This window comes from Rana temporaria, chromosome 5 (genome assembly GCF_905171775.1).
Source record: "Rana temporaria chromosome 5, aRanTem1.1, whole genome shotgun sequence".
In the NCBI taxonomy this organism is placed as follows: domain Eukaryota; kingdom Metazoa; phylum Chordata; class Amphibia; order Anura; family Ranidae; genus Rana; species Rana temporaria.
In genome coordinates this window covers 313,549,409-313,560,078 of record NC_053493.1, presented here as the reverse complement: position 1 = coordinate 313,560,078, position 10,670 = coordinate 313,549,409, and the positions used below count along the sequence as shown (strand labels likewise).

Genomic DNA, 10,670 nt, shown 5'->3' with positions numbered 1-10,670 from the left:
TTATTTAGCCACCTGGGTTTACATTTTGTTCTTTTATAATTGTTGCCCAGTGGAATGTACTGACAAATGCTATTGTTTAGTATATCCCTAAAGCACTTTTCTTCACTGTTCTTTTTTGCAAGACCGTGATCCCACTTAGTACCAGGTAGTATAGAGTGCAGCTTAGTAAAGTTTACTGTTGAAATTTTGTGTTCTGCTTTCACTTATATATTTCTTTCCTATAGTTTATGGCAAACATAATTAGTCCATGATCACGGTTACCTAAATGACCCCTTTCTTACACATCTGCAATCGGTTCTACATTGTTTGAAATTTGAGTCCAGCAGAGCATTTCTAGTTTGGGCTGCCACCAAATGACAAGCCTTTATTGAGTGGGCAGGCTGCATTGCACACTCAATATGTCATTGCCATGCCCCCCAGTAATTTCTAACAGTGAAAAGAGATAGGTGTCCTCCTCATCCTTACGGTTAGGGGGACTACAGCATACACGACAGTTTACTATTTGTTTTGTTCCTTTGAAGCTCCAGCCACAAAGACTTTACCTAAGCACCAGCTCCATTAGCAATGTCATCCCTCGTTCACTATCAAATCGCTCTTGACATATAGGCACACCCCTCCCCCTCCTACATCTACCCTGTCCCTCCAATGCAGGGCATACCCTTTGCTAGTCACAAGCCAGTCACGTGAGCTGTCACATTAGGTTTCTCATATTTACTATTTACACAATGTCAAAGACCTCCTCAAGTATCAGAAGTTCTAGTCCCTTCATTTTATTAACCAGACTTCTAGCATTTATGTACCAACCTTTCAATTTTGCAGAAGCGTATATCATTTTATCACTGCTCACTTGCAGATTACAGTTAGATTCAGCAACCTTATTAGCTTTTTGTCTTGATACTTTCGTTTCTCTGCCATCTGGTTTGAGGCCTCTTCACTCTTAACTTTTCCTATATCTGCATTCACTGCACAGTATACCTCCCACAGATCCTCCTACATCCTAATTTAAAAGTTGCTCCAACCTTTTGGCCTTCTCCCCCCAACAGAGCTGCACACTCCCCCTTTAGGTGCAGTCTGTCTCAGCTGTAGAGCCAGTAACCAACCACAAAGTTGGCACAGTTGGTCCATGAACCCCGATTCTTCTTTCTTACATCAGTTTCTCAGCCACTAGCATCATGCAACCAGACATTTTTATTGGGATGTATCATCTCAAGACTAGCCTAACACTTTTCCCTCTATCCCATCTTCTAACTGTAACCTAGCTACCCACCTTTGGTGTCTGCACCTCTATATCACCACCCTCCTCCATACTGGCCTCAGCCAGCACCTGACATTTACAGTCCAAACTTATTTTCGGGCTGTTGAAGTTTTGAAGTGTTGCCTGGTGATTCTTTTAAACCAGAATCTGGGACTCCAAACAACTTAACATCTTGCACAGTTGTATTTGCCCTCAAATGGTTGTTTAAGGAACGTATACATGGAGCAGAATGTGCATCGGGTCACATGACCATGCCTATAGAACATGTTACCCATCAAAATGAAGATAACAAAATATTTTTATTTTAAAAGGCTTTTACTTTTTTACATTTTTTAGCACTAATTGTTTGCCCTTAAACATTTGAGATTGTGTTACTTATATTCCCCACCGGTACTTACAATGCCCCTCAGTCACAAACAGTGCCCCTAGGTGCTCACAGACACCACCTCAGTACTCACAGTGCCTTCTGAGTACCTCAGTCCTCAAGTTCTCCTAACAGGTCATTTTCTTTTGGATTTCCTTGACTTGCATAGGTGCTATAAATTAATGTCAATGGATTGTTATTTTGATTGTACTTAAAGAGCTTGGGAACCACTGGTTGGAGTTGTAGTCTGGATGAATCGAGCTGAGGCTGCTTTTACTTGCTTTCACCTGCTAACCACTCGGGCCAAGTGAGGTGTGCAGTGGCCGGGCCATTTCTTCCCAGCCTGCATTACACTACATCCCATTGTGGGGCATGTAAACAACAGGCTTACTGCACAGGAAATGGGTAGAATCACATGATTGTCGTTCTACCTGAGGAGGACCCACAGTGCTAGATTGTGGAAAAAGCTGGTGACAGCCCTGATGCTTGAGAGGGTAAGTAGAATTTTTTTATTTTTTTTAAACATAATGTGAAAAGGAATGAAAAAAATATGTAAATTCACTTTAAGTATTTTTCCTTTGGTGACAATTGCACATCTGGGGTTTAAAGTATAACTTCACATCTGCATAGAAAATATCCAATCACCTAAATTGGTTGTTAACCCACTCTTATTAAATGCTGTCATCCTGTGCCTGTGTTCTGTAAAAAAAAACTGCACAATTGTACCAGTATGAGCTCCGCTCCCGGCACTCTGCCGATTCCTCTCCTTCCTTATCTCTCAGGCTCACAGCTGGAGTGGGTGGGGCCGAGCCCTCCCGCTGACGTCAGCCATGAAGGAGGGGGAGAGAGGAGAGAGAGCACGAGCCACAGACAATCAGCGGGAATGAAGCTCATACCGGTACAATCGTGCAGGTTTTCTACAGAACACAGGCACAGGGACAATTATTATAATGGTGCAGAGAGGATGGGAGCATTTAATAGCTGAAATGAGAGCAAGCCGTTTTTCGGGTTGTAAAAAATTACATTTTCAGGCTCTAGAAAAAATGTTGTTTTTTCCAACCCGATCATTAAAACGGCCTTGCCTACACACGATCGTGAAAAAAAAATGCTCTAGCAAAGCGATGTGACGTACAACACGTATAACGGCACTATAAAGGGGAAGTTCCATGCGGATGGCGCCACCCTTGGGGCTGCTTTAGCTGATTTTGTGTTAGTAAAAGTTTGGTGAGGGACGATTCGCGCTTTTCAGTCTGTTACAGCATGATAAATGTGCTATCTCCATTACGAACGCTAGTTTTACCAGAACGAGCGCTCTCATCTCATAACTTGCTTCTGAGCATGCGTGGGTTTTTCACGTCGTTAAAGCCCACACACGACCATTTTTTACAACCCGAAAAACGACAACGTTAAAAACGTAGTGAAAAAATAGAGCATGTTCGAATTTTTTTTTTGCCTTTTTCAGAACCCGAAAAATGCTCTGAAGCCCACACACGATCGTTTTTAATAACATAAAAAAAAAACTTCATTTTTTAGAACCTGAAAAATGGTTGTGTTTACGCGGCCTAAGGGGGAGAAGGACAAAGGAGACAGATAGCAGGCTGCGGCTGATGGAATCATGCAAACGGACTACAAGGTCAGGGCTCAGCAGCCATGAATATCGTCGTCTGTTTGCAGAAGGGAGGGTATAGCCAGGCAGTATCAGCCAGGTATTTCAGGTGATACGAGGGTCCAAATGACACAGCACAAGCACTGTGCTGTATAACATGCTTTAAGGGAACAGGATCTTTAACGCTTTAACGTCAAGTGTACACATTATAGCAAACTTTATTTACCTGCTTTGGGACAGGCTAAAACTTAAGTGGGAGAGACTGTTTGCTGGTATAATAAGAAACATTAACTGTTATAATAGTAAACATTTGTTTACTAAAGGCATATAGGCTTTGCAAGGGAGTTTTCCCCTTTGCTTAGTAAATGTGGTGAAACTTCACTTAGCAAAGACTACCCTCTCACATGCAAAGAAACAAAAAAGCATTTTTGCTTCCACATAATTGAATGGTTGAAGTCAGCCGTGTTTCACCCTATTGACCAAGCTAAAGTAACATTTCCTTGTATTTTATAAATGGATACAATAATTTTTCTGATTGTGACGTCATTAGCCAACTTAAAGGAAGTCTTGTATTCATTGGTGAAATACAAGGCTTCCTGCGAATGGCTGAGCAGCACTCAGCCCGACTCAATTTTTCTGTCAGCAGACAGGAAGCCCCCATATTGCTGCTGGGACACAGCACTGGATACTGTATGTAGCTGATGCTATATAGAGTTTTTACAGCGCTGACAGTGGCCACATCTATTAGTAAAAAAAAACAAAAAAAAAAACAGCATGTTTGGGCCAGCTTGGCCTAAACAAACTATTTAAAAGTTTAAGTAAACATGGAGTTAGGCTTTGGGCTCCCTGATGACCAGTGAGGGCATCAGAGTTTGTACCTTTTTTGCAATAAGCAACTATTCAGCTCTACTTCTACTACCACACTGAGAACTTTTTCACAGCATCATATAGCCTAGTCTCAGAAACCCATGTGTTTTCAATAGGATTCAGAGGCCCAGCTGTTTTGCATTAGAAAATGTCAAGCAGCCTCAAACCACAGCCACAGAGCGGTTTAGTGACATATTTTAGACAATGGAACGGCATATGCATGAGCTTTCTACCTTATAATTAAAAAATAATGTGGACAATGAAGACCTTACACTGAAATACACTGAGGATCATTCAATCACTCTTCAGGTCTGCATGTGAGATGACATGATTACACTTGAAGCATGGGTGATGACATCATTGATTAATCTTGACAATACCAGAGCCTATTGGCCAAATGGGACCCTATACACGTGGTCATGTGCAGGTGTATGATGTGAAATCATTGGAACACAATGGATGGCAAGGAATAATGTAAAAAGGACTATTTTTTTATACTATGACACCATAGCTACAGCATTCTGGGAACTATCCAGCTTCATACTCCTAGGAGAGGGGCTACTACACAAGCTTACATTAGTTTAACCAATAGCCATTAACTGATTTGGGAACATTTTCCAAAGCAATGCATTACTTTTAAAAATGTTTTATAATTTATACACCATACTCATTAAACCATTGAATTTCACTAAGAAAATTAATTTGTATATTTATAATTGGGTTGCGTTTTATTAGCCCTGTGATCAAGTCTTTCTTCTTCCTTCATAATTTAACTCATTTTATTAGACAAAATGCATCTTAAAATGAATCTGGTGGTTTTAATAACAGACAGACAAAAGTTACAATTTGCACCCAAGTTGAATAGTTGGTAAAATTGGCATTTTTTTTTATAACATATACTTTTTTATTAAATATGTAAAAAGATAAAACGCAAGTTATTCACATATTCATAGACAAAAAAAACTACTCTATCATGCGACAAGTTGTGTGGATGGTAAAATGAGTGTGATACATCCAAATAAGACTCTTTCCATCTAATCAGGGCTTCATTACCTGTCTATTTATATTTAACAATACATATGTTTACATTCCTTACAGTTTACATTTCATATAGAACTTTGTATGATGTGCTACTCAGTAAAAGAGAAAACATTTTTTTAAAAAATAATAATAAAAAAAAGGAAAATTACAAAAAAAAATATACAGCAGTACAATCCACAGAAGACTGTCACACTTTTAAAATTTCTAGACCAATTTACCAGCTCCTTAAGACTGATTTACAATATTGGCATTGTATTGCCACCTACTACCCTTTGGGGCAGCCATATAGGAGCAGAGTGTTTGTGACCCTTATCAGTGTCTCTCTTAGACTGAAAGCCACATACGTGTGCACTTTGTAGCTCACAAAATGGTTTCCACCAAGTCTCTATGTCAGTGTTTTTTAGCGATCACACAGGTTGTATTAGTAATATGGTTTAGCTCTTGAAACGTTTTGCCCCATCTATGTGACCTTGTTCAGCCAACAAAATAGGTTTGTTAAATAACAGTTTAGGGCACTATTTTGTGGTAACAAGTCACGTTCTTGGCTTTAAAAATGAACGCTGATCTGTGACTAATGATTTTAACTTACTTCGTACCACTCTTTGCAATCAGTTATTTTAAAAAAGGGTCCAAAATGTCTTCCTAAGCTATGTGAAGAGAACAATGCACTTCAAAGCTGTTCTGTGTAGTCTTCGATCCCTTTGATACGCCATTTTCTATTAGAGGTAGTATATGCATGGGAAAGAATACATTGTTATTGGTGATATTGTGAATTACAGCTTATTAATACTGCATTAGATAACTACAGTGCATTACTATTGCCTTGTAAGCATCATATGATATTGCCACTGATATAAATATTGTGTTACTGCCGTGAACTCTTGGAAGATGAAGAAGTGGAAACTGAGACTGTCCCTATAGAAGCTTTTAATGTAGTCTGTACTAGTAGAAGCTTTTTTTTGTTCCTTCTTTTAGTGTAACTGTCTAACCTCTGCTATTATAGTGCTGTGCTGTTACCGTTAGTTTTGGGGGACCGTGGCAGTAAAAAGATTAAAAACAGTAATGGGTCTCACTATGTGATCAGACTGGGCTCATCCTAACAATGCTATTGTTAAAAAGGTTTGTGCAGTATGGAGCCCATGGAACAGATGTCTGATTTTAGCCAGGATAGATAACAAACGTCCATAATAAGCACGAAGTTCTCAGAGATGAGCGCTCAACATGACCCAATAGTAACACTTACTAACATAAAAACAACATTTTCATGTGAACTGCAGTTGGCAACTTGCTAATTCAACAATAACAAAATAGAAATGCAATAAAACACTTACAAAAATATTAATATAATATGCATTTTATCCAAGTAAAGGAAAATAATAAAAAAAAGCTATAATGTTCTAATGGGTGTCATGTTTAGGGGTGTAAAATCATATGCAGTTCTCAAACTGAAAGTATTTCCTGCATAGGATAAAACAATCCTCAAAGTATGGAAGACCTAGAAAGCAAACAATTTTCCTTGCAAGAGTCAACTAAGCTAATCTGCAAAACTGGTAGGAGAAGAAAGAAATCGGGGTGCTTGCCCAGATCAACCAGGCAGATTCCAACTGTAACTTTTCTAGTGCAGCATGGAGAGATGTAACCTAACTGGTTGCTCTGAGCAAACATTTCTCCTCATCTTTCTTTATAATATGGCTCCATTCCTCCTGCAATGTATAGTGACAGGGAGGTAAGTAAAGATTATTATAATATACAGTATATATTGGTGGCACACAGAACTGCATATACACTATATGCACTCTACATTAATGACATGATCTTTATCTCATGACTGTAACTTTAGTACGGTAAAGGGAAAAAACTACCCACCCCTCTAACACAAATAAACATTACATCTGCTTTCTAGATATCCTCTCTGCTTACTTAACTCAATAGGTTTGTATGGGACTTGTGTAAAATTTGTTTTATGACTTAGCACTTTTACATTCGTGATACGTGGTAGTGACATGAATATATAAATATTCTACGATATTACAATTAGAAGCAAGCAGTTGGAAAACAAGGAGATAGCTCACTTACAAATAAATAAAAAAATAAGGGAAAAGATCTGAAAACAATCTGAAACAGTCAAGTGTAACGAGCTGCTGCCGAGTAGCCTCATTTCTGCATGGGCTGGAATACAACTTCTGTAAACACGTCTTGGGGAAGTAACTGGTACAGAATGCAGTGGTTGGCTGGCACTCACTATAGTACATTACATGGTAAGGGTGTGCCGATACTGACTGGCCACACATTGCTCTCCTGAAAGAAAGTCCCACGTGAAATGACAACAGTGAGGGGATGAAAGGATCGGTGGTCAGTATTCATCCTGCTGCTGTGGATCCTCCTGAACGTGGTCATGTTCATCACCTTCATGTTGGTCTGTGTGGCCTTCCTGTAATAAAACAGACATGAACTTTTTACAGTTTTGTACGTTGATGAAATACAGCCATTGTAAGCACACGTTTTTTTTGGCAATGGATAATCTGCCACCACAGGTTGGACCAGGCACCCTTGAGTGCTGCAAGCGCAGGATCCTGGATTAGCCTCATAAGTTGCCATGGTGCAAGTGGGCTGGCCACCAGTATAATAACAATCAATAGCACTCTAGGGCAGGACACATAGCATCATTCATTGCTATGGTGTTAGTCGCCTTGCACCATGGCAACGCATGATGCTGATCCATGGCAGGTGGCATGCAAGGCCACTCCCAGCACTCAGGAGAAGATAGAAGTTTGCCTCCTCCAGACCTGCTCCACCTCCTGCCCTCTGTCTGGCTGTAGGAGCCAAAAGGAAGTGCTTTGATATGAAGAGGGGACAATGTGATTGGGGCAGAAATGTGATGGGGTAACTCTACTGTAATGAGAAGACTCTGGTCAGAGGACTCTGTGGTCATGGGGATACTCTGATGTAATGGAGGGACTCTGATGTGATAGGGGGTGGTACTCTGATTTAACGAGGAGCTCTCATGTACAGGAGAGACTCTGATGTGATGGGAGGGACCTCTAACATGATGGGAGGGACCTCTAACATGATGGGTGGGAACTCTGACATGATGGGTGAACCTCTGATGTGATGGCAGGTCATCTGGTGTGATGGGAAGTCCTCTGGTGTGAAGGTGATCTTCTGGTGTGGCATTAATTTCATCAAGAAAGTTTTGTGCAACATCCCATGCTCAGTGTGTTTTGCATTTTAGACTAGGGTACCTCTAGATTTTGCATACTTTAAAGCATGCTGTGACTGAAAAAAAGGTGATAAAAGTTCAAGCCATGACTCTGTGGTCACTAGTGCAGTAGTATTTTCAACGGCACTGATGGGCACTCATGAGGCAGCACCGATGAGCACTGATAGGCTGCAATGATGGGCACTAATTGGGCAGCACTGATGAGGTGGCACTGATAGGATGCACAGAGGTAGCACTGATGGGCACTGATAGGTGGCACTGAAAGGCACTCATGAGGCTGAGCTGATGGGCACTGGTGAGGCTGCATTGATGGGCACTGGTGAAGCTGAGATGACGGGCCCTGGTGAGGCTGCATTGATGAGCACTGGTGAGGCTGCACTGATGAGCTGCTGGGCACTAAACAGGCTGTATTGATGGGCACTGAACAGGCTGCATTAATGGGCACTGATCAGGCTGCATTGATGGACACTGGTGAGACTGCACTGATGGACACTGGTGAGGCTGCACTTATGAGACTGAGATGATGGGCACTGATGAGGCTTCATTGATGGGCACTGGGTGAGGCTGCATTGATGGGTACTGGTGAGGCTGCATTAATGGGCATTGATGAAGCTGCATTGATGGGCACTGGTGAATCTGCAATAATGGGCACTGGTGAAGCTGCAATAATGGGCACTGGTGAAGCTGCAATAATGGGCACTGGTGAAGCTGCAATAATGGGCACTGATGAGGCTGCATTGATGGACACTGGTGAGGCTGAGCTGATAGGCACTGGTAAGTATAATATACTCTTCAAAAGTGCTTTAAAATGCATGGTTTTATGAACAAGAAAATAATGATGTTATGCTGCTGGGCTGGTATAATAATGCTGCGGGCCTGGTATGAAATGATTTCCAGAAATAACGTATATATTATACAATCATTACATAAACACATACGCTGTATATATCATTTGAGGAAAATGTGCTTATAAAATAGTTTACTATTTTCCAATAAAAGAAAAAAAAATATGTCACCGGATTTCATTTAAAAAAATCTGATCACCTTACTGTAAGTCTACTTTAATGAACATTTTTTCTTGAAGACAAACAAACACGACATGAGTTCTGAAAGCTTTGTTTCCTCTTCTCCATAGGAGATACGTTAAGAAATATTTATTATTACACATAAATATTTCTATGTCAGGCACTCATTGGCACACCTCTTAGACTGAAAGCCACAATACTTAAACCAGTTGCCTTTAGCAAGCTATATGATCAGTCATGGTGTTGCTTTAATAACTGGATTGGAAATGTGTGCTGCAGTTTACAAAGAAACCAAATATGTGTATACAGAGCCACCTAGTGTCCAGCAGAGGTAATGCAGTTTGTGAATACAGCTCTATACTAAATTGGGTAATGTTTGTTCATTCCAGGTACTATATAAATGTAGGATTTGCCTTCAAACAATTAAAATTGGATTAATCTTTATTGCCTTCAAATTGTCATGGAGTCCAAAAATCATTGATTGACAGCTTCTACAAAAGGCTTCTTGTGAAAGGGATTTGCTTTGTGACCATTTACTCTTTAATCCTTGAGGGCAGGGACTGGTGTGAATGTACGATATATACAGTATCTCACAAAAGTGAGTACACCCCTCAGATTTTTCTAAATATTTTTTTATACCTTTTCATGTGACAACACTGAAGAAATTACACTTTGCTACAATGTAAAGTAGTGAGTGTACAGCTTGTATAACAATTTGCTGTCCCCTCAAAATAACTCAACACACAGCCATTAATGTCTAAACCGCTGACAACAAAAGTGAGTACACCCCTAAGTGAAAATGTCCAAATTGGGCCCAAAGCGTCAATATTTTGTGTAACCACCATTATTTTCCCGCACTTAACCCTCTTGGGCATGAAGTTGAGGATGCCCCACAGATGCTCGATAGGGTTTAGGTCTGGAGACATGCTTGGCTAGTCCACTTTTACCCTCAGCTCCTTTAGCAAGGCAGTGGTCGTCTTGGAGGTGTGTTTGGGGTCTTTATATTATTGGAATACTGCCCTGCAGTCTCCATAGGGAGGGGATCATGCTCTGCTTCAGTATGTCACATGTTGGCATTCATGGTACCCTCAATGAACTGTAGCTCCTCAGTGATGGAAGCACCACAATGCTTGATTGTACGCAAGAAACACTTGTCTTTGTACTCCTCACCTGGTTTCTGCCACACAAGCTTGATACCATATAAACCAAATAAGTTTATCTTGGTCTCATCAGACCACAGGACGTGGTTCCAGTAAGTCATTTCCTTAGTCTGCTTGTCTTCAGCAAACTGT

At 40.5% G+C, this 10,670-nt stretch overlaps 1 protein-coding gene across 4 annotated transcripts in view; it reads right to left on the bottom strand.

Annotated features, from left to right (window-relative positions):
* Window positions 1–4,857: 4,857 nt before the first annotated feature.
* MAPRE2 (microtubule associated protein RP/EB family member 2) overlaps window positions 4,858–10,670 on the bottom strand; it is a 246,302-nt gene continuing 240,489 nt past the window's right edge. For all 4 annotated transcript variants that reach the window (XM_040354164.1, XM_040354165.1, XM_040354163.1 and 1 more), the window contains one exon: window positions 4,858–7,564. In XM_040354164.1, coding sequence (XP_040210098.1) covers window positions 7,487–7,564 — 78 coding nt within the window. In that variant the 3' untranslated portion in view covers window positions 4,858–7,486. The remainder of the gene's footprint in view (window positions 7,565–10,670) is intronic.